The sequence below is a fragment of the Macaca nemestrina genome, chromosome 9, assembly GCF_043159975.1.
Source record: "Macaca nemestrina isolate mMacNem1 chromosome 9, mMacNem.hap1, whole genome shotgun sequence".
Lineage (NCBI taxonomy): Eukaryota > Metazoa > Chordata > Mammalia > Primates > Cercopithecidae > Macaca > Macaca nemestrina.
In genome coordinates this window covers 70,125,063-70,147,175 of record NC_092133.1, presented here as the reverse complement: position 1 = coordinate 70,147,175, position 22,113 = coordinate 70,125,063, and the positions used below count along the sequence as shown (strand labels likewise).

General features: G+C 47.6%; 3 protein-coding genes and 1 long non-coding RNA gene across 10 annotated transcripts in view; 1 reads left to right on the top strand and 3 right to left on the bottom strand.

The window, feature by feature from the left end:
• Positions 1–2,276: 2,276 nt before the first annotated feature.
• Positions 2,277–3,594, bottom strand: LOC105466013 (coiled-coil-helix-coiled-coil-helix domain containing 1). The gene is made up of 3 exons (XM_011714783.3): positions 3,438–3,594; positions 3,196–3,314; positions 2,277–2,564 (listed from the first exon to the last, which is right to left on the bottom strand). The coding sequence occupies exons 1-3, from the start codon at positions 3,559–3,561 to the stop codon at positions 2,463–2,465; spliced, it is 345 nt and encodes a 114-aa protein (XP_011713085.1). The 5' UTR covers positions 3,562–3,594; the 3' UTR covers positions 2,277–2,462.
• Positions 3,496–8,210, top strand: LOC139356274 (uncharacterized). Its single transcript, XR_011607845.1, has 2 exons — positions 3,496–3,860; positions 4,032–8,210. It is a non-coding gene; the product is annotated as an uncharacterized lncRNA (long non-coding RNA).
• On the bottom strand, positions 6,690–13,551 carry LOC105466016 (fucosyltransferase 11). Of its 6 annotated transcripts, none has more exons than XR_011607843.1 (4): positions 12,829–13,551; positions 12,084–12,709; positions 9,782–10,393; positions 6,690–6,851 (listed from the first exon to the last, which is right to left on the bottom strand). XR_011607843.1 is itself a non-coding variant. In XM_011714789.2 (3 exons), exons 1-3 carry the CDS (start codon positions 13,534–13,536, stop codon positions 6,812–6,814), a joined length of 1,374 nt encoding a protein of 457 aa, XP_011713091.1. In that variant the 5' UTR covers positions 13,537–13,551; the 3' UTR covers positions 6,690–6,811. The 6 variants fall into 6 exon arrangements, 4 of the variants coding, with proteins under 4 accessions (XP_011713091.1, XP_011713089.1, XP_011713093.1 ...); XR_011607844.1 differs by lacking the exon at positions 6,690–6,851 and adding an exon at positions 9,235–9,684; XM_011714789.2 differs by lacking the exon at positions 9,782–10,393.
• A 150-nt stretch (positions 13,552–13,701) lies between these two features.
• The window catches only part of LOC105466015 (SEC24 homolog C, COPII coat complex component), a 28,871-nt gene continuing 20,459 nt past the window's right edge, over positions 13,702–22,113 (bottom strand). For both annotated transcript variants that reach the window (XM_011714784.2, XM_011714785.2), the window contains 16 exons: positions 21,871–21,998; positions 20,271–20,409; positions 19,947–20,062; positions 19,652–19,776; positions 19,321–19,512; positions 19,009–19,102; positions 18,695–18,811; positions 17,864–18,034; positions 16,976–17,072; positions 16,727–16,872; positions 16,394–16,532; positions 16,146–16,264; positions 15,864–16,043; positions 15,411–15,602; positions 15,084–15,173; positions 13,702–14,927 (listed from right to left, as the gene is read on the bottom strand). In XM_011714784.2, coding sequence (XP_011713086.1) covers positions 14,787–14,927; positions 15,084–15,173; positions 15,411–15,602; positions 15,864–16,043; positions 16,146–16,264; positions 16,394–16,532; positions 16,727–16,872; positions 16,976–17,072; positions 17,864–18,034; positions 18,695–18,811; positions 19,009–19,102; positions 19,321–19,512; positions 19,652–19,776; positions 19,947–20,062; positions 20,271–20,409; positions 21,871–21,998 — 2,186 coding nt within the window. In that variant the 3' untranslated portion in view covers positions 13,702–14,786. The remainder of the gene's footprint in view (positions 14,928–15,083; positions 15,174–15,410; positions 15,603–15,863; positions 16,044–16,145; positions 16,265–16,393; positions 16,533–16,726; positions 16,873–16,975; positions 17,073–17,863; positions 18,035–18,694; positions 18,812–19,008; positions 19,103–19,320; positions 19,513–19,651; positions 19,777–19,946; positions 20,063–20,270; positions 20,410–21,870; positions 21,999–22,113) is intronic.

Below are 22,113 nucleotides of genomic sequence, written 5' to 3'. Positions count from 1 at the left end.
CAATAACTCGGAGTCCATAATGTCCCCAAGGAATAAACAGCCGCTATGCATGTTGGGAATTGTAGGCTGTCAGGAGAGGACAGGAACTATTGGATGGAGTTATTGTCTTAACTCTGGATAGGCCCCAGGGCCGCACTACTTTCTGGGAATCGTAGTCCAGAAGTCTGCAATCCAGCCGACCTTTTTATAGGGTCTAATTGGGGAAACATCAGAAAAGAATGCATTTGATTTCAGGAAATGGTTGTACTGTTTGTCCATACGGCCTTTAGGTCTACTAACTCAACCTTTTTTTGTGCCATGGACCCTTTAGCAGTCTAGGCAGGTTTCTGGACCCCCTTCTCAGATTGTTTACAAATGCACGAAACACCAAGAATTACAAAGGAAACCAGTTGTTTAAATACAATTATTAAACTATTAATAGAACAAATCTGTAACGTAATAATGCTCCTTTATTTACACATTAAATGACAAGATCTAGGAGGCAGTGTAGTAACTATCATAATTTTGAAGCTGGTCATCAGTATAAATGCTTTTTGAGATATTTATAACCAACTGTAACATGATATGAAAATACCGTGATTTCATATAGGTTTTGATAATGTTACTGTGGTTTGTTTTCCATAGCCCTGACTGAAATGCTAAATTTCAGTTGTAGTTAAAAATACAAATTTTCCCCCAAGTTCACAGACGTCTTAAGTGGAGTCTATTGACCTAGGTTAAGAACTCCTAAGGCTGGGCGCGGTGGCTCACGCCTGTAATCCCAGCACTTTGGGAGGCTGAGGTCGGCGGATCACGAGGTCAGGAGATTGAGACCATCCTGGCTAACACGGTGAAACCCCGTCTCTATAAAACTACAAAGAATTAGCCGGGCATGGTGGTGGGCGCCTGTAGTCCCAGCTACTCGGGAGGCTGAAGCAGGAAAATGGTGTGAACCCTGGAGGCGGAGCTTGCAGTGATGCGAGATCGCACCACTGCATTCCAGCCTGGGCGACAGAGCGACACTCCGTCTCAAAAAAACAAAAACAAAAACAAACTCCTAAGCCTAGTCCAAAGTGCATAGGCACTGAGCTTCTTCCTATAGCTAAAAGGCTCATCCTGTAGAATTGGGCACTTGCCCAGGGCTCTACGCAGGGGATATGAAGAATGTGGGAAGAGACAACTGTCAGTGGATCAGGGAGGCAAGACCCCTTCTTACCTTAATAATTATCCCATTGCTGCATTAAAAGCACCACTGATGTTTGTCCCACATTTAATGCTGTAAAGTACATTAAAAAGCTAACTCAATTATGCCTGAAAGGGCAGAGTACACATAAAATGCTATGTAGTTTTTCCTAATATCAGGGGAATCACAACAGTGAATGCCTTCAGCAACTAGGCAGGTAACTTGAGAGAAGTAAACAGGTAATAAAGTAGACAATTTTTAATTCTGTTTCACCATTTTGTAGAGTCCAGTAGTGAGGTCACTGGAGAATGCAGACAAATGATAATCAGCTCTACCTAATTATTGCCAGGTGGAAATAAGAAAATAGGGCTGCCAGAGCTTTTAATTTTTTTTTATTAAAAAAATAAGTGGCCGGGCACGGTGACTCACGCCTGTAATCCCAGCACTTTGGGAGGCCAAGACGGGTGGTTCACTTGAGGTCAGGAGTTCAAGACCAGCCTGGCCAACATGGTGAAACTCTGTCTCTACTGAAAATACAAAAATTAGCCCGTCATGATGGCCGGTGCCTGTAATCCTAGCTACTCAGAGAGCTGAGGCAGGAGAATCACTTGAACCTGGGAGGCGGAGGTTGCGGTGAGCTGAGATAGCACCACTGCACTTCAGCTTGGGCAACAGAGCAAGACTCCGTCTTAAATAAACAAACAAATAAATAAAGCTAAAATGTGAAACTTTAATGACTTTTTTTCCTATTTTTGAACACGACCAGCTAATTTTAAAACTTTTTTTTTAACTGCATGGGTCACATAAAACACATCTGTAGAACCTCTAGGTCACCAGTTTGTTAACTTGATTATTTAGAGAGCACCTTGCAGGGACTATGCACAAAATAGGCAATCACTAAGTATTTACAGACGATAGCAAACTTCAACTTCCTTATTGCATCCAAAGGCAAGGGCACTAAATGGTGTAAAAGACTTCAAATGCAGGGAAAGACAAGACAACGGGATTTGTCCTGCTCCTAGGGCAAATCAGGAAGGAAATAATTTCCAGGGTCTAGGGGAGGAAACAGGGTTCAAGAATGAAGAGAGTACCTAATTCACAACAAAAGGCCAAGTTCTCTTCAGAGGATTTTATTTCAAGATATATCATAACTTCTACCCATACTATGATTCCAAAGGGTGAAAAAAGTGTTTTGTCTCTTCTACCCTCCAAAGAGGGCATGGCAATGCCAATGTCTCTAAAATGCCTCCGCATAGTTGTCAGAAGCTATATTTCAGTCATTGAAAATACTTGTCCATTTTCAGCTGAGGTGAGGTTTGTTAGGAAACCTCTGTAACAATTTATTCAATTTATTTGGAGGTAAACTCCCAGACTCTCGTATTGATCTCATCTTTCGGGCTTCCTGAAAACACAGAACAAATACAAGAATGACAGCTCTACAGTGTGTCTAGTGCAGACTTTTAAGATCTGACCCAAAAAATCAATCAATAAATCAAGTTTGTCCTGATCTAGGCCCATAGTTCTCACAATGCCCTAAAGCACATGAAGATGTTAACCAGCCTGGAGAGATCTATGTCAGCCGCTCTTCAACAAAAGGGCGTTGGGACCTACAAATGAGACTATGCTCAGAAGCTACTATCTCTGCTAGCAATTAAGCCTAGGCTGGAAACCAAACAATTATCATTATTTAGTTTTAGTCTCTTTAGTTCTATTTCAGACAATAATGTCTACTTGAGCAGCGCTATACATTTTTCAAAATGGTTTTCCCATTCATTACTTCATCTGACAGTCACAACATTCTTCAAAGTGGTATTAGCCTCATTTTACGTATAGTAATGGTAAAGTTCAGAGCAATGAATAAATCCGTCAAGATCACACAGCCTTCAAAACTGTAACCTTTCCCACTTTGGCGTGAATAATATACCTCCCAAATGAATGAAAGGGCCTTTCCTAGCAAAAGGCAGGGAGAATCATTACTTGTATCTCCCCCATTCTTTTCCTGACAAAGCACCCCAGGAGCCATCATCGGTCACCTGAGCCTTCGCGGCACAATCGAGGAAGCCCTGGATCTCTTTTCTGCACGCATCGTCGCGGAATTCATTCTGCTTCCAGCAAGCCATCATCACCGCCATCTCCGTGATGCAAGTCGCCTCTGGAGGGGCAGATCCGGGGGACCTTCAGTCACAAGAAGACCCACCTTCCTGCCCTCCTACCCACCCGCCTCTGCTCATGCTCCGGCTTCCGCTCCGGGGCCCTCCTGACACCGACTGCTCACCGCCCTTCTCCCGGCTACGCTCCGCGACGCGGTTAGCTAGAATGAGAGGTTTATTGGGCTTCAGCACAGGCTTCCGAGGGTTCCCAAACCGCGCCAGGCGACCCCGCAGGCTGGGTGTCGCCATCGCACACCCAGCTCCCGGCAGGCTTTGCGGTTCCGTGCGTGACCTCGCGAGATCCCTACGGGCTTGACGAATCACTGCGGAGCTCTGGGAAGGCTCAATGGCTTGCCGGCGGCCACCTCTTTCTTTTATTTGGCCGGGGCTGCGGCGATGCTGGGTTCGAACAGCGGCGGGTTCGTACTCATCAGCAGATTAGGAGGAGACTCTGGGTTCGTACGCCGACTGAGGCTTCTCCTTGATGGGCTCCGGGCCCCGAAGTCTGGGGGCAGTACGAGGCCGGGGACATGCAGGAAAGGGCCCTGGTAAGTGGACACTCTTCTGGTGGTAACCGGCTTGGTCTAGGGGCTGTTGGCATAGGGCGGGGTGGGGGGGGGAGCGAATCAAAATTTGAGACTTTAAGATGTTGGGTTGGGAAAGATTATTGTTTTACTTTAATAAACCTTGCAAGAACTGTTGTTTTTCACTACCTATAGGACCACTACAAAGCCGCAAAGAAAAATTAGACGTTTCATTTTATAACAACTGCTGCTGCTACTACTAGATACCATTTGCTCATTTATAACAATCTCAGTTGATAGGATGAAGCTTAAACACTTGGCATTCATCGTCTTTTTTAATCCTCTCGCCAGTCTTACAGACTTGGACCTTCAGTTGTGATGCTTCATCAGACTTTTTTATGAGACAGGGCCTCTCTTGGTTGCCCAGACTGGAGTTCTAGTGGCACATTCGTAGCTCACTGCAGCTTCAAACTTCTGAACTCAAACGATCCTCCCGCCTCTGCCTCCTGGGTAGCTGAAACCACAGGTGCAAGACACCACGCCCAGCTAATTATTTTTTGTAGTGACGGGGTTCTGTCATATTGCCTGGACTGGTCTCGAACTCCTGGGCTCAAGCGATCCTCCTGCCTCGCCCTCCCAAAGTGCTTTACATGACTGAGCCTCTGCGCCCAGCCAGACTTGGTTCTCAAGTTACTTCTGGCTGTTTACAAAAACTCATTCCAAAGATGTGCAGCGTATTCTCATAGCATTTCCAAATAAGCTCCAAGAAATGTTTTTGGTAATGGAAGCAGAAACAAGCCTGTAGCTCATGACTGCTTTGGAGGAGCAACATTTATTTGGATTTGTAAATGTAGTGTGTTAAAAATGACTTATCACAGATATTTGAAATCTTCCCACTGATTTCTGCATGGCTGGTTGTTTTTCTTCCCTTAAGTCTCAGTTAATGTCAGAGGGCTTCTCTGACCTCTCCCACCCCACCACCATCAACCTGTTTTCTTCATAGCACCTATCACAGTCTGAAGTGTCTTATTATGGCCTGACCTATCCCTAACACCCATTTAAAAATGTAAGCATGAAAGAAGGAACGTTGTCTATCTTGTTCATTGCTGAATCCCCAGTGCCTAGAATAGTACCAATAAATACTTGTTAAATGAACAAACGTTTTATTTATTTATTTTTGGATTTGGGGTCTTGTTCTGTCACCCAGGTTGGAGTGCAGTGGAATGATTAGCTTACTGCAGCCTTGGCCTCACTCCAGTGATCCTCCTGCTTCAGCTGCTGGAGTAGCTGCAACCACAGGCTCACACCACCAAACCCGGCTGGCTAGGTTTTTTTTAATTTTTTGTAGAGATGGGGTCTCAGTATGTTGCCCAGACTACTCTTGAACTCCTGGGCTCAAGTGCGCTTCCTGCCTTGGCCTCCCAAAGTGCTGGGATTACAGGCATGAGCCACCACACCCAACCTGAAACTTTTTTACAAATCTCCAACTTTATTACACCCACCCCCAAAAAATAATGAAGCAGAAGACATTATTTAACAAGAAGCAGTTTATTATACAAAACGAAACCTGAGGTAATAGAAAATAACACTTGCAGTAATAAAGGAAGCAGCCTTGCACTCCACCTCCACACTCCAGAGTATAATTAAAAGACTCCTAGCAGACATTTCTGTCACCAATAATGCCAACCTGCAGTGAGTGAGTCTGCTGCTGTATACAGAGCAGGCTGGGCCCCAAATCAGAAAATTCATATTGCTTGCTTTCTCTATAGGGAAAGTGAAGCTTTCAGTAAGTATCATGTGGCTATTCTTGATTCTACTTTCCCTTGTGGAAATGTAACACCTGGTTTACACTGCTCTTTTCTGAGTACTTATATGGTGATAGGAATAAAGGAGAAAGTCTGGAAAGCACCGAGCACAAAGCAGGCCTGAGGCTCCAGCAACAGTCATTCAGAAACAACTGCCCACTTTATACGTCAAAGTACCAAAGGAATGCCAATGTGAGCTTGTGTCATTAGAAGGAGAGGTAAGGATAATTCTACACCTTGCTTAACTATCACTTAACCTTTTTATTGCACATAATGAAATTTAAGTCCTGACCTAGGTCTGTACTTATGTAATATGTATTATGCACTCTAAATTAGCATCTGCATTTAGATAGATTGCAAGCTTAGAAATCAGTCCTGCATTTGACCTCTTCTGTCAGTGCCTACTATATCAAATTTTAACAGAATTTTTTTTTTTTGAGATAGAGTTTTACTCTTGTTGCCCAGGCTAGAGTGCAATGGCGTGATATCAGTTCACCACTACCTCTGCCTCCTGGGTTCCAGCGATTCTTCTGCCTCAGCCTCCTGAGTAGCTGTGATTACAGTCATGTGCCAGCCACCACGCCCAGCTAATTTTATATTTTTACTAGAGATGAGGTTTCTCCATGTTGGTCAGGCTGGTCTTGAACTCCTGACTTCAGGTGATCTGCCCGCCTTGGCCTCCCAGAGTGCTGGAATTACAGGCGTGAGCCACTGCACCCAGCCCAACAGATTTTTTTTTTTTTTTTTTTTTTAAGACGGGTCTAGGTTGCCCAGTTGGTACTCATAGGTGCACTCACAGCATACTATAGCCTCAAACTCTTGGGCTCAAGCGATCTTCCTGCCTCAGCCTTCTGAGTAGCTGGGACTACAGACCCATGCCATCACATGTGGCTTAGATATATTTTTGAAGTTTTTTTTTGTTTTTTTTTTTTTCAGTTTGTTTTTGAGACAGGGTGTCACTCTGTCACCCAGGCTGGAGTGCAGTGGCGATCCTCCCACTTCAGCCTCCCAAGCAGCTGAATCTACAGGCACACACACCATGCCCAGCTAATTTTTTCTATTTTTTGTAGAGATGGGGTTTTGCCATGTTACCCAAGCTGGTCTTGAATCCCTAGGCTCAAGCGATCCTTCCACCTCGGCCTCCCAAAGTGCTGGGATCACAGGTATGAGTCACTGCACCCAGCCTGGAGGTCTTCCCTCTTGTTCTTTTCTGCAAAAGGTCAAACAGGGTAAGCAAACTTTCTGTAATTTATGAAGATCATCTTTTATCAAAGGATTAAATGAAAAAAGAACAACTTTGGCAATGAAATTCAGCCTAATTACAGCTTTTCTTGGCCACATCCTTAGATTTCAGTATATTAAGTGTAGACCCTAGTTGTTGAAGCATCTAACATCTATCTATCTATATAGATATGTAGATAGAGGTATAGATAATATACTGATAAACTGTGGAACTTCTCTAGTGATAACTCATTAATACATTACAACTAGAGTAGCTCTAAGGTCCAAGGTATTCTTTCCTGTTCCACTGCCCCAGAAAGAGCTAATGGTTTCCCTGCTCATTAGACTGTATGTTCAAACCACAGCAATAGAAGGGTTTGGCTGCATCCCCAAATCTGACTAAGCATTTTTTTTTTTTTTTTTTTTGAGACAGACTCTCGCTCTGTTGCCCAGGCTGGAGTGCAGTGGTGTGATCTCGGCTCACTGCAACCTCCGCCTCCCAGGTTCAAGCAATTCTCCTGCCTCAGCCTCCCAAGTAGCTGGGATTACAGGTGTGAGCCACCTGTTGGTACTGGGTGCGCCCAGCTCTAAGCTTTTATTTAGCCAGCCACTTGTGGCTTAAATATCTTGCCTTGCCTCCTCATCCCTTTGAGTGGGCTCCATCAAAAAATAGTCTCAGGCTGGGCACGGTGGCTCACTCCTATAATCCCAGCACTTTGGGAGGCCGAGACAAGTGGATCATTTGAGGTCAGGAGTCTGAGACCAGCCTGGCCAACATGGCGAAACCCCATTTCTACTAAAATACAAAAAAGTTAGCCAGGCATGGTGGTGCGCGCCTGTGATCCCACCACTCTGGAGGCTGAAGCATGAGAATTGCTTGAACATGGGAGGCAGAGGCTGCAGTGAGCCAAAATTGTGCCACTGCACTCTAGCCTTGGTGATGCAGTGAGACTCTACCTCAAAAAAAAAAAAAGGCGGGGGGTCTGGGCACAGTGGCTCACGTGGTGGCAGGCACCTGTAATCGCCACTACTCAGGAGGCTGAGGCAGAAGAATCACTTGAACTGGGGAGGCGGAGATTCTAGTGAGCTGAGATCGCACCATTGCACTCCAGCCTGGGCGACAAGGGCGAAACTCCATCTCAAAAAAAAAAAAAAGGTCATATGGAAGCCTATCAGTAATACAGTGAATGAAGCTGGACTATTCATTGCACTTAAAAGTGAAAAGTGCTACAGATTATAAAATAATTACTAAAACATACTGCTATACTGTTTCCATAACTGCAGAAGATGGGACTTTGTAGCATATAAAAACAATAAAATAGAGGGAACAGTTCATTAGGCAAACAAAAGAATTAGGAACTATAAAAATTTGCACTTTTTTCCCTGGGCTTTTTTTTTTTTTTTTTCTTTTTGGTCAACATACCGAAAAATTTGCACTTTGACTCATATTTTAACATTTCAAAATCATTTAAAGAAAAATATGACTTTTTCTGTCATAATTCCCAGTCTTAGTCTCCATCTTTGATCAAAAAGAGGACAGGGCAATACATCAAATTGACAAGGCATATAACAGCCACTGAATCTTTCTGTTCATGAGAAGGAATCCCAGATATACCATAAATAAGATGCAAACCAGCAGTAAGAATGATGGCAAGGTTTCTGTATTTCCATCAGAAATTGTGGGAAAGGGCCTAAAACCAGGAAAGACAAGGCCATTAAAAATATGTATTTGGGCCGGGCGCGGTGGCTCAAGCCTGTAATCCCAGCACTTTGGGAGGCCGAGACGGGCGGATCACGAGGTCAGGAGATCGAGACCATCCTGGCTAACACAGTGAAACCCCGTCTCTACTAAAAAATACAAAAAACTAGCCGGGCGAGGTGGCGGGCGCCTGTAGTCCCAGTTACTCGGGAGGCTGAGGCAGGAGAATGGCGTAGACCCGGGAGGCGGAGCTTGCAGTGAGCTGAGATCCGGCCACTGCACTCCAGCCTGGGCGACAGAGCGAGACTCCGTCTCCAAAAAAAAAAAAAAAAAAAAAAGTATGTATTTGAGGCCGGGTGTAGTGGCTCACGCCTGTAATCCCAGCACTTTGGGAGGCTAAGGCAGGCGGATCACGAGGTCAAAAGATCAAGACTATCCTTGCCAACATGGCGAAACCCCGTCTCTACTAAAAATACAAAAAATTAGCTGGGTGTGGTGGTGCATGCCTGTAGTCCCAGCTACTCAGGAAGCTGAGGCAGGAGAATCGCTTGAAACAGGGAGGTGGAGGTTGCAATGAGCCGAGAACATGCCATTGCACTCCAGCCTGGTGACAGAGCGAGACTCTGTCTTAAAAAAAAAAAAAAAAAAAAATATATATATATATATATATATATATATAATTTCAGACGGTGTCTCGCTCTGTCACCCAGGCTGGAGTGCAGTGATCATGATCATAGCTCACTGCAGCCTTAAATTCCTGGACTCAAGTGATCCTCCTGCCTCAACCTCCCAAGTATCTAGGGCTACAGGTGTGCACACCATGCCCTGCTAATTCTTTTATATTTTTTAGAAACAGGGTCTTGCTAGGATGGTCTTAAACTCCTGGCTTCAAGCAGTCGCCCCTCCTCAGCTTCCCAAAGTGTTGGGATTACAGGCATAAGCCACTACACCTGGACAGAAAAAGCCAAAAAAAAAACAAAAAAAAAAAAACAAACAAAAAAAAACCTAGGGCTGGGTAAGGTGGCTGATGCCTGTAAACCCAGCACTCTGGGAGGCCAAGGCGGATGGATTGCTTGATCCAGGAGTTGGAGACCAACCTGGGCAACATGGCAAAACTTCATCTCTACAAAAAAATACAAAAAAAAAAAAGTAAAATAGAAGTTTGACATGAAAGCAAAGTACATAATATAAAAAATGCAAAAAACCAGAATACAACTCACCAGAAGTTTTGCTTCTCCACCAACATAACAATTTATAAAGCAAGAGATGAGAAGAGATTATTGGGAAACGTACTGAATAATGAGGAGTTTGGGGAATAGAACAAAAGTTGTAAGTCGTAACCTGACCCATCTTACTTCATTGGTAGTCAAGTACAGCTCAAAGGATGAAATAGAGAATTGAGTAATTTAAAAACTCTCAACCAGCACCTTGAATCAAATGGATGTTTTAGGGTTCTGTTTCTCACTGAACCAAGAATTGTATGCCTCCATCTCTCCTTGAGGAGAGGCCCTATGTTAGACCTTGGCTACTCATCATTAAGATAAAATCTTAATAGATAAAACTGGAATGCCTTGAATCCATGAAAAGACAGTGTTCAGTAAGGGTTTGTGCAATGGATGCTCCTTATGTCCCATGGTAGAATAAAATCTCCTTAGCTCCGCCAAGTTAAAGGTTCTTGCAAGGGCACTTAGAGATGTTGCCTTTTCATGAAGATTTCATGTAGGTAATCCCAAAATTTCCTCTGCTCTGTTTCATTGTTGTGGATCATGGCAGTGAGAGCTTCCCCCTGGTCCAGACCTTGCCAATAATCTTGCAGCCACATCTCTTTCCAACTGAAATACCAAAATGGGGGTTGGATTATGGAACTGCAGCATAGTTATGAGTCCTGCCTTTTTCTGAGTGGGGCCAAAGAAATCTTAAGCAGATACAGTGGTCTCTAACTTGGACAAGACTGCTGCGATGGGAAGACAACATGAAGTAAATCCAATATTAGCCCAAGTGACAAGCTAAAAGCCACAAATACAAAGCCTACCCAATCGATTACAATTCCTGACTTGCCTGCTTCTGGCTCCCAAATGTGGAGGGGGTTCAGAGGCAGGCAAAGCAGAGGTCAGACTGGAAGTAGTAGTCTCCACAAGGAAAGCAAGGGGGCAGGGGTCTTTAGATGATTATCTTTTAAGTTTCACCTTTCTCCCAATAATCAAAATGAAGGTGCATCAAAATGAAGTAGCATCCAGCATCTAGAAAAGACATAACCTGAATATTTATTTTCTTAATGTTTCACATTTTTTTTGTACTTTTCCTCTAGTAAATCATATTATGTTCAGATACAAACAATTTGTAATTAGATACAAATTACTTGGTGAAGCATTCCAACCATCGGGACAAAACTGCCAGCAGCATCTATTAATAAATGGCCTTCTGCTGCCATCCACTGTCCAAGTCGGTCTCTGTAGGCCATTCTAGCAGTCTTACTTAAGCTTAATAATCTTATCACCTCTCCCCCAACAGGTGTGGCTTGCTACAAGTGCTTTCAACATTTCCCCCCCAAACACCTCATGCTGGCCTTGTTTCCCAATACCACCACCTTTTGCCACCTACTGCAGTAGCCTATTCGCTTCCCTTCTGATGCACATTGCACATTGTTGTGTGTGTGTGTGTGTGTGTGACACAGTCTTACTCCAACACAGGCTGGAATGCAGTGGCACGATCCTAGCTCACTACAGCATTGAACTCCTGGGTTCAAGCAATCCACCTGCCACAGCCTCCCAAGTAGCCAGGACTACAGGTATGCATCACCACCCCAGGCTTTTAGCTTTTAAATTGTACAGAGAGGGTTTTGTTACATTGTCCAGGCTAGTCTGGAACCCCTGGCCTCAAGTGTTCCTTCCACCTTGGCCTCCCAAAGTGCTGGGATTACAGGCGTGAGCCACCATGCCCGGCCATGCCTAGTTTTTCTAGTTACACAGGCAGTGTGTCCCCACATGCACCAAGTACATGGGGCTCATCCTCAGCACAGCTGCTTAAAAAAAATTATGGCTGGTTAACAGGTGGAAGCCCTGACTACTGCAGAAAAGCCTCCCTCAAAATGCTCTCCTCTACTCCCCACCCCCATGTCCACTCTATAAAAGGTGCTCAAATAGTTGAGTTTTTAGTGCAGTCCAAACTCCTGAGCCTGGTATTAATGATATTTACAGCCTTGCCCCTATTTATTTGCCCCATTTTCTCTCTCCCCTGTCTGCACAGGCCCTGGGTTCTGGTTCAATCTTTTTGAACCACTACTGGAAACATTGTCCACATAAGCTGATTTTCATTTGTTGCCTTGAATTATATTTTACATCTATTCAGCTTTTTCAGCTTGTCTTATCCTAACCCCAATTAGACTGCTGACACCTTAAAGACAGAGTGAGCACATATCATAATTTCCTCCTGCACCTGCTCAGCACCTAGTGCTACTTAATTGTCCACAGTAAGCAAGTAAGTAAATGATTTGATGGCTGCAGGGGACCCCAGCATTCTTACCTGTCATTCTCAGGAATCTCTTCCACATTGCCAAAGCCAGGTGTGGGCATTGGGCAGTCCATGTGTGAGGGCTGGGCAATGTGGGGCTCAAGGACGGGGCTGTCCCCGGGAGAGGCCGCGTGGGCTTTCTCGGCATCCAGCCGAGCCAGTTCGTGGTCACAGACGAAACACTCGAAGCCGTTGAGGTAGTTAGGCAGCAAAGGATCATTCACTCCCCACTCCCGATGCTTCAGACTATCCAGAAGGAATTGGTTGGTGATGCCCCCAGGTTGCTTGTATGCCAGGTATTTCATATATTCCTCATCATTCTTGTCCAGAAAGTCAATAAACTCTGCCAGCTTCTGAGGAGACTCAAAATCATCAATCAGGATGACGGAGTGATTGTTCGGCATCCAGTCCCTCACAGAGGGAGAGCCGCGGTACACGGGCACAGCGCCCAGATGCATGGGACGCCACAGTTTTTCTGTCATGTAGTCGTTACAGATGGCATTTTCCAGGGCCAAGTGGAACTTATAGCGGGACAAGAAAGCCAAGAGCTCTGGATCCTCGGTGGTGGCCGTGGCTGTGTCCTGTAGCCGCGCAGTGGGCAGCTCCCGATTCTGCAGGCATTTCCCGTAGGAGTCTACCTAGACCGGGTAGAATAGGGACGTCATGAGGGTGCGGCCCGGAGGCCTGGACACCCAGAGTCCTGGCCTCAGCCCGCCCCCTCTTTTCCCTTCCCTCCCGCCCGCCCTCACTCACTCACCGGGATGTGGCGCATGAGCTCGCGCACGTAGCGGTCCCGGTCCGCAGGCACGTCGCAGTGGGACTGGAGATAGAGCAGCGGCGCGTAGCCGCGGCGGCGCCACTCCGCGCGTTCCCGGAGCGGAGGCACTGGGCGGCGCAGATAGGCGGTCCCGGGCAGCCACTGCAGCGACAGCGGGTAATCCGAGTGGCGACTGAATGTGGAGGTAAGATTGAAGAGGCGGATGCCCGGGCCGTGGCTCAGCAAGAAGTTGTTGAGGGGCGACTCCTCGTGGAGGAGCGCCCAGCTCTGGTGCGCCAGGCGCGGCAGCGGCGCGGCCGAAGCGCGGAAGTCGGTGCCGTAGAAGAGCAGCGCGCGCGTCCGCGAGTCCCTCAGCGCTCCGCGGTTCCGGGACGCCACGCACGCGCCGCGCGCACACTCGATGCGCTCCGAGTCTCCCGGGAAGTGGGGGAATAGCCCTGGGCTCCACCACAGCAGCACCGGCAAATCTCCGGCCTCCTCCCTCCCTGGTCTCGGCGTTCCGGAGCTGCGCGTCACCCCCACTGCGCCCAGCGCTGAGGGCGGCCGGAAAACCGCGCCATCCCACGGTTCCGCCCACTCCGCCTCACCGCCGGCCTCCCTCTCCGCCACGGACCCATAGGCGCTGGCTGCACAGACACTGAGCACCCCCAGGAGGGCCAGCACCGCCCCAGTGGGGCCGGCCGCCATGTCCACTCTGGCAGCCGGCGCCCTCGGCCGGCACGCACCCCGCCCAGTGGCTAGTCGTGACTGGACGAGGCTCTATGCCACGGGAGCACGCGGCGCATGCGCAGCTCCGCTCAGCCGACGGCCAGGGCTAAAAGCAAAGTGAGCTTTCGGGAGTAAACATGAGGCTAATGGTTACATCTTAATTTATTTTATTTCTTTACAAATTAAAGATGCATTGAAAAATAAACCAATGAGAAATGAGAGGTCCAGAGCAGGGGCATCCCAGGCGGGGAGCAGGCAAGCCTGGCCACCGTCAAGCCTAGCCCTTGTCCTGCCCCCAAGCCAGTTGGGGTTGGAAGATAACTGTCAGCCACTCAGTCAATACCAAAGCCCAAGCGGTGTCCCGGCAGGAGAGAACGGCGCTCCAGCTGCCTCTGCCTCTCTCCCCAACAACCCCGGGCCTGGAGAAGCAGTGTTTCTCGTGGGAGCTCAGAGTGGGATGTGAACTGGCTCTGTGAGGTATTGCAAGTTGATGACCAGGCTCCCTAGGCTCCCTATAGAACCATCCAGTGTTGGGGCCTCTCCAGCTGGAAAGGAGACTGGTACCTCTCCCAGATCTTAATATACTTTGCAACTGAATTCCCAGGTCATCTCTGACAGTGTCTCTCTATCCACGGAGTGATCATCAATCATTGCAGGAGAGAGCAAGTGAGCAGTGAAAGCAGAGAAACTTGACTTCTAACCTCCAGGCCCAAGAAGGACTGACCACTTTTCTCTCCATCACCTATGGGCTATACCCCAGCTCTTGTGCACCTGTATGTTTTATCCCTAATATAGGAAGTTGTGGATGACACTGAGCTGAATTAGCCACCCCCTGTAGTAACCTTAGGATCCCCACTCTTTCCTGCCTGCCCCTCTCCTCTGGGGAGACTGGCCCAAAGGGACACATAATATTGCCAGGGTCTGGGTGCCTCCAAACCCCCAATACCGAATCATATACAGTGAACTGAGAAACTACATTCATTATGACAGGATTAGCAGGAAAAAGAGGGTAGAGTGAGGGAACAGGGGCACCTTCGATCAGCAGGACATGACAGAGTGGCAGGATAGTTGAGCCCAGAAAGAAGGTGTCACCTTATATCTCCCCCTCCCCCCCAAAGAGACTGAGGTCAGCTTACATGACATAAGATATGGTACTGTCCCAATTTCTCTGACATCCTGGGGTGCTTTCTGGAAGCTGGCCTGGGCCCTGTGCCATTTACCCACTTGCTTTAGCTCAGTAGCTGCCGAATCTCCTTGTGCATATGACAGAGAAAGTCCACATAAGATGCTCCCCCACTCAGACTCTTATCTTCCACCAGGAAGTGCTTGAACAGCATCTCCAGCTTGTCCTCCTGTTTCACCACGATAAGCTATAGCCAGAATTCAGGGTTCATGAGGCAATGCCAAAGGAAATTAAACATGCCCAGAAATCCCATTTGGCAGTCACTTACTCATTCCCCACCCAACTCCCACTTCTAGGCGAGGACTTGACACGGTAAGAAATCCAGGGTTCAGATCAGTGTTACCTTCATGTACCGGGATCTCTGTGCCCTTAAGCTATCAATGAGGCCTCGAACCTTCTTGGACAGTGGATTATCCAGAACTGGCAGAACACTCTAGAACACAAAATTCATTTATCCTTATGGTAAGGCACTCTGAGTTCAGTCAAGGTGGGGCAGCACACATCTATGCATCATCTGAAACAAGGAAGCCTGGGAAGAATGACAGCAACTGCCCTTGTCCCCAAGTGTTCCCTGATATTTAAGGGGACTAGCACACTAACTTTATTGGCTCCCAATCGTTTCACAAAGTATACTTCCACACCCATATTCTCCTTGACTCCTTGCCCTCACCAAGCCACTGGTGATCTGACTGAAGGAAGAGACGCTGAAAAGGCTCTGGACAACACCCTGTTGGACGCTTGCTCCCACCCAGAGGAAGAGGTTGAGGCCATTCTCCAGTAAATACATATCCCCATTGCTTAGACGCTCTTCAGAGGCTCGAACTGCTGGTGGTTCGGTGGTACTCTCGATGGGAGACTTTGTCTAGACAAAAGGAAGGGAGCAAAAGGTTACCAAGGACCATAAGACAAGTCTGTCCCCCACCACACACAAAATTCTGAAAGCTAAGTCCTCAGATACCACCCCTTCTGGGGTCTCAGTAACTCTCTCAGTGTGAAAATTGCATCAGCTAAAATACATAAAAACAAATTCCACTAGTGTCAGACTGATATTAGCCTATCCTTTCCTCCTCCTAAGAGGCCCTTTGCTCCATGCAAGATCTCAAACTCCAACCCTCAATCGCACCAAAGATAAGAGCCGAGGGTAGAAGAAGACATTGGTCTCAGCCACATCCATGGAGGTAACTAGCTGTCGGACATAGGCACGGTCATCAGTAGTGATTTCAGCTCCAGGCTGCAGGACATCACTCTTCAACACACAGTTCAGGTAAACTGGGAGTAGCTTCATGCACTCAGGAAGGATCAACTGAGGGGATTATCAAAATAATGTCGATGATCATGAGAAATCCCTCCCAAATGCAAACATTTGTCCCAACAACCCCACCTCCCACTAATATACTTGCCCCACCTGTCCTGCAGAGGAGGGGCTAGCACAGTTCTTTCTGTAACAGGCCAGGATCTGGGCACACTGGGTGATGAGAGTGTCACGAACAGCCTTCACAGGGCTATTCAGGACTCCCCGATATGCTGGATGGGAAAGCAAAGACAGTCACTGGTCAGCTGCCCATCATGTATGCATTCCCACCATCATAACTACCCGCTCACCATCCTGGACCTCTCAGCCCCAATCCCACCCTGCCCTGCCTCTACCCTCACCAAACTTGGCCATGTAGTTGATGAGCGTGTCAGTCTCACAGTTTCGATACAGATCAGCCAGCTGGGTGCAGCAGTTCAGGGCCAGGTTATGGATGCGGAGCCGACGCTGCCCTGCACAGCTGGTGTAAAGCAGGGCACACTAGGGGAAGGGAGAAAGGGGGAACTCACACTCCTCCCTCACAAAGGCCCTTTGCTACATTATTAAACTAGAAGAGAGAAATGAGCCACTCCCCTGCCCAGTCTCTTCTTCCAGTGCTCTCTACCCACTCCTCACCCTCTTCTATACCAAGCGAATGACACATTTCCTGCCCAGCCCCGCCTCCCGCCTGCCACCTGCAGGAGGGCTCCGCTCTCTTCATTGAGCCGATCATCATGCTTGAACTCCACAGTCACCGTTTTGTCCCCATCTAGCCCAGCCAGCTCCACGTCTGTTGTGTTGCTCATGTAGAAAGCTCCAAAGAAATCTACAGCACGGATACCTGAGGCCACATGGACAGAGTTAGGGCAAAAGGTATGACAAGTGCCACATGCCTCCCTTCCAGACTTAGGCCCCCCACCTGCTCTTCTCCAACCAGGACTGACCAGTGCTTGTCCGGACCCGCATCACAGCATCAAAGCCAACAACCTTCTGGACATCACGACGCAGGTCACTCAGGAACCGCTCCTGGTCGTTCTCCACCTGCAGGGCCCCAGACCCAGAGTCATATCACTGACTAGACATAGCTCATCCTGCAGACAATCTCCCTGTACCCCTTCCACTCTACAAGGCTGCCTAATTATCATCATTACAGTGACGATGATAATGATGACAACAATAGCTTTTAAACAGACTGCACACCAGGTACCACACAGAGTGCTTTACATATAATTATTTAATTTTGTAGACAAATCCTACTTAAGTATTTTAACCCCATTTTGCAGATGAAGGAACAAAAGGGAGTACTTAAGTAATTTATCCTAGGTCATGTAGCTAGTAAGTGGTGGGGCCAGAATATCAATGCAGGACTGATTCCAAGGCCCATGTTCCTAACTGCCACACTCTCGGGCTCACTTCTTTAGACTATGCAGTCTTCTCTTCCAACACTATTTCTCTTTTTTTGGAGACGGAGTCTTACTCTGTCGCCCTGCCTAGAGTGCAGTGGCGCAATCTTCACTCACTGCAACCTCCGCCTCCCGGGTTCAAGGGATTCTTAGCCTCCCGAGTAGCTGGGATTACAGGCACCCGCCACCACACCCGAGTAATTTTTGTATTTTTAGTAGAGATGGGGTTTTGCCATGTTGGCCAGGATGGTCTTGAACACCTGACCTCGGGTGATCCGCCTGCCTCACCCTCCCAAAGTGCTGGGATTACAGGCGTGAGGCACCATGCCCAGCCCCAACGCTATTTCTATTAATGAGTCAGCCACTCCATATATAAGCAGGTATTCCCAGCCCCGCTGCCATCTGCCACTGCAAATACTATTACCATACCTGAAAGCAAGCATATTTGTAGACAGAGCCACCGGTGAGCTGGGGCACAACAGAGAGCGTGGCCACATCCACATACTGGTTAGGGAAGAGAAAGAGATCTACACAGCAGCCTTGGGCCACACACTCTTTGGCCAGGGTCTGATAGGCACCTGTCTGAGGCTGGAACAGAGTCTAGGGGGAAGGAAAATGGGGAGAAGAAAATGTTCAAATATCCCAGCTCTGCCCTATTTGAGAACTGAATAGCTAGCATGGGATATTCAAATTCATGGGAGACTTCAGATCTACTTCCAAGGATTTTGCAATAGTAAAAAATTCTCTTTTATATTATTTTTATTTTTTTGAGACAGGGTCTCACTCTGTCACCCAGGCTGGCATAGAGTGGCATGATCTCAGCTCATTGCAACCTCTGCCTCCCAGGTTCAAGCGATTCTCCTGCCTCAGCCTCCCAAGTAGTTGGGATTACAGGTGTGTGCCATCACGCCCGGCTAATTTTTGTATTTTTAGTAGAGACGGGGTTTTGCCATGTTGGTCAGGCTGGTCTCGAACTTCTGGCCTCAAAAATCCGCCCACCTTGGCCTCCCAAAGCACTCGGATTATAGGCATGAGCCACTGTGCCTGGCCAAAAGTTCTCCTTTAAAAAATAAACAGAAGTCTACCAACAGCTTTGGCATCAGATGGAGTAGAGAAGTATGGCAGCAGTGGAGGTTGGTAGTCACAGATACGGTATTTGAAAGGGTGGAGTGTCTGGTCCTAGCCCCCATCAAGAAAATAGAGTCCCCACTTCCTCTGTAATGAAAAATCCTTCCCCTCCCCCATTTTCCAGTCCCACACCTTCTCCTTGTCTGTGTTGATCAGCTTCCTGTCATCTCTGTTCTTCAGTTTCCCTGGGGCCTCTGCAATGGGCAGGGATGTATGGAATAGAAAGAGCTTCCCTGCACACTCAGCAGCCTAGGAAAAAAGAGAGGACTACTTGTTTATTCTTTATTCATCCACCCCTTCCCCTGTCATTTATTAAGCACCAACTATGTCAGACAGTTTAACTTACTGGACAGTCATCCACTACTGAAGAAAGAGGTTGTATCCCAGGGGATAAGATGGTCAGAGGAAAATGAGTTAGAGGAAGTTGCCAGATACTCCAGCCTTACCTTCAGAGCCTCCATCCCAGCCTGGATAACTGGGACAAATACTGTCTCTGTTTCCCTTGTGTCTGCAAACATTTCTGGAATCTGATCCAATAAGCTAAAGAGATAGGTGACGGAAAACAACCAAAATTGCTATCCAGATTCCAGATACCTCAGTTCTCAATTCCCTGAAGAGTCATCAGGCCTCTAGAATCTGACAACTCCTGGGCCACAGCCCCTTTCCATCTACTGTCCAACACCTCTGCTCAACTCCATGACCTTCTATGGTGGTACCCATGCCACTCCCAACCTTTACCTCCACAATCTGGCTCTTACCTGGTGATAACTGCCCGAGACTCATTGACGTTGACCAGGAAGCCATCCAGCAGTGGCACAAACATGTCAGCCACATCGGACACAACCATCATCTGTGGCTGGGCCAATGAGCTCTTCACATTATAGAAGTGGAGCACCTTATTGTAGGTGACAAAGCCAACGCGGATTGCTGACTCTTCTGCCCCACCCTCCCTGTAGAAGGTGACATTGTTACCTAGACTTGCCACCTTTTCCACCACACACAACTTCATGACATCAGGCTTCATCTCTTCAGTCAACCCAGACACCCTATCATTAACCCCAGGAAACACCACAGTTCTGTAACTCTCACCTAGGTAGAAAGTCTAACAGTGACTTGAGCTCCTCACAGAGGAGCCTAACAAGACCAGTCCTGATGGCATTGTAGGAGACGTCAATCATGAAGATAAAGGCAGGAGGGCTGGGGAACTTACTGTTCTGCAAAGGAAGAAAATGTTGGGGAGAGGGGTAATGCTAACCAGGCCAGCTGACTAGAGAGAAGTCAACATCAAAAAGGGACAAAAAAGGGGTGAGGGAAATGATAACAGCCATTCTTAGCTGTCTCATTATCCTCCACCCACTGCTCCTCCCATGCTACCTTCCCTCACCTTGCAGTAATCTACAGTGGCCAAGAATTCATAAGAGCCCAGGGATAGCTCAGGACGGTCATAAGCATCCACACGTTTGCCGGTATGATCCAGGTGCTGAAAATACTGGGGGGGAACTGTGGGGAGCATGGCAGTGTGTTACTTGAAGATCCAGTTTCAATCAGTATATCTAGCCCTAGCTGAGCTCACTCCACTATCCCTCATTCCCATGTGCCCTACTTCCCCAGCTCCTGAAAAATGGACCCTCATCTCTCTAACTATTAATAGAGAACAAGGAAGATACAATCAAGACCTTTCCCCAAATCCCAGCTTCCATGAACATACCATCATTGATACAGCTGCAAAAACAGCACTGGAAGCGCCTCCCTCCTTCAATGAACTGCATAAAGGGACACATGTATGCTTTGCAGCGGTTGCAGCGCAAAGGGCCAGATTCCCCATGGTCCACGACATATGGTGAAGCCTAAGGCACAAAGGGGAGGGGATCAGACATAAAGGAAAACTACAGTAGGTTCAGCCAGGAGATGAGGAGGAACAACCGGAGGGAGAAGGCGCATGGTGTAGATATTCTGCCTACAGAGGAAGTAGGAAGCACAATGATGAAAGGGAGTAAGGACAAATCACAGGAAAATGTCCCTATGAGTAAAAATTATATAGTTCTCTCTTGCTACATCCCACCCCCAGAGCTGCATTTCTCACTGAAAGAGAAGAGGAACTGCAAAACCGGCCGTATCAGACCAGGGGCTGCCATGGCATATGAGGGAGAAAGCCAAGATTATCTAGGATTCTCCTTTCTGGTCCCATCTCTAATCCCCTTCACTCTTGCTCTAAGAATCTGGACTCGGCCGGGCGCGGTGGCTCAAGCCTGTAATCCCAGGACTTTGGGAGGCCAAGGCAGGCGGATCACGAGGTCAAGAGATCGAGACCATCCTGGCTAACACGGTGAAACCCCGTCTCTACTAAAAATACAAAAAACTAGCCAGGCGAGGTGGCAGGCACCTGTAGTCCCAGCTACTCGGGAGGCTGAGGCAGGAGAATGGTGTAAACCCAGGAGGCAGAGCTTGCAGTGAGCCAAGATCCGGCCACTGTACTCCAGCCTGGGCAGCAGAGCGAGACTCCATCTCAAAAAAAAAAAAAAAGAATCTGGACTCTAGCTCCTTCCCTTACCAAATATCTATAACACCTCCTCCCCTATCCCTGGGATTCCGTGCCAGCTACTGATGCCCCAAATGTCACCCTACACATAAGAGATCAGTGCCCAACTATCCCCAATGGGACCCAGATGGAAACACACAAACACACAGAGGAAGACAGAGAGAGAAGCGGAATATAAACTGAGCCTTGGGCTTCTAGTAAGAGAGAACCCTATCGTAAGATAAGCAAGGCTGAATATGAGTATCCTAACAAGGCCTGTTGGAGCAGCTGCCTCACTCGCTCTCTACATCCTGGTATCAGGTACTGGGGTGACAGATCAGGCCACAAAACAGGTGAGAGAAGGATCACTGGATCCTAATCTCCCTTTTTGCTTATATGCTGTCCTAACAGCCCTAACCTGGGATAACAGGACAGTCAGGAAAACATGGAATAATGTCCTTCTCATCATCTGGAGATTACCATCATACAAGAGGTTCCTACATTCAGCTGTCTTCTCCCCTACAGTTTGATCCTACCTCTTTTCATACCGCTTGTTCCCCCTAGGGACCATCCATGTTCCTTCACAGCAATGTCTTGGGCTTTCACTCTCATCCCTACCATCCCCTCTCCAGGGATGGACCCTGGGATAGAAAGCCACTAAAGATAGTCTCCTCTCCTGCCTAACTAAAATATCTTCCATTGTGAAGCCGGAATCACATCCAGGAAGAAAGTTTAGTCCCCCCTCTACCTCCCTCCCTTTCATTACACTCTAGCCCCTTCCCTGACTCACCTCCTCTGGGGGCAGCCTTGCCAGCGGTTTGATGACTGCTGCCAGGGGCACCTGAGCCTGCTTAGCCATGTCAGATGTGCAAGGGATATTATAGGATGTACATCGGATGTATCGGGGACTTGCATTCCCTGAAGAAGGAGGTAGAAGACCCAAGTCAGATCACAGAATCCTTCCAGACACCAGCTCTCCATCATCTCCACAAAGCTAGAGGTGATGGTGGCTTTTTCCCCAGAGGGACTAGAG

Excerpts from the sequence above, each read along its gene's own strand:
- LOC105466016 (XM_011714787.2), bottom strand. The coding sequence starts at position 13,536 with ATGGCGGCCGGCCCCACTGGGGCGGTGCTGGCCCTCCTGGGGGTGCTC. Across the intron at positions 12,710-12,828 it reads AGCTCATGCGCCACATCCCG|GTAGACTCCTACGGGAAATG; the intron begins GTGAGTGAGTGA and ends TACCCGGTCTAG. Across the intron at positions 10,394-12,083 it reads GAGATTCCTGAGAATGACAG|TTGGAAAGAGATGTGGCTGC; the intron begins GTAAGAATGCTG and ends TTGGTATTTCAG.
- LOC105466013 (XM_011714783.3), bottom strand. The coding sequence starts at position 3,561 with ATGGCGACACCCAGCCTGCGGGGTCGCCTGGCGCGGTTTGGGAACCCT. Across the intron at positions 3,315-3,437 it reads GCGTAGCCGGGAGAAGGGCG|AGGCGACTTGCATCACGGAG; the intron begins GTGAGCAGTCGG and ends CTGCCCCTCCAG. Across the intron at positions 2,565-3,195 it reads ATTGTGCCGCGAAGGCTCAG|GAAGCCCGAAAGATGAGATC; the intron begins GTGACCGATGAT and ends CTGTGTTTTCAG.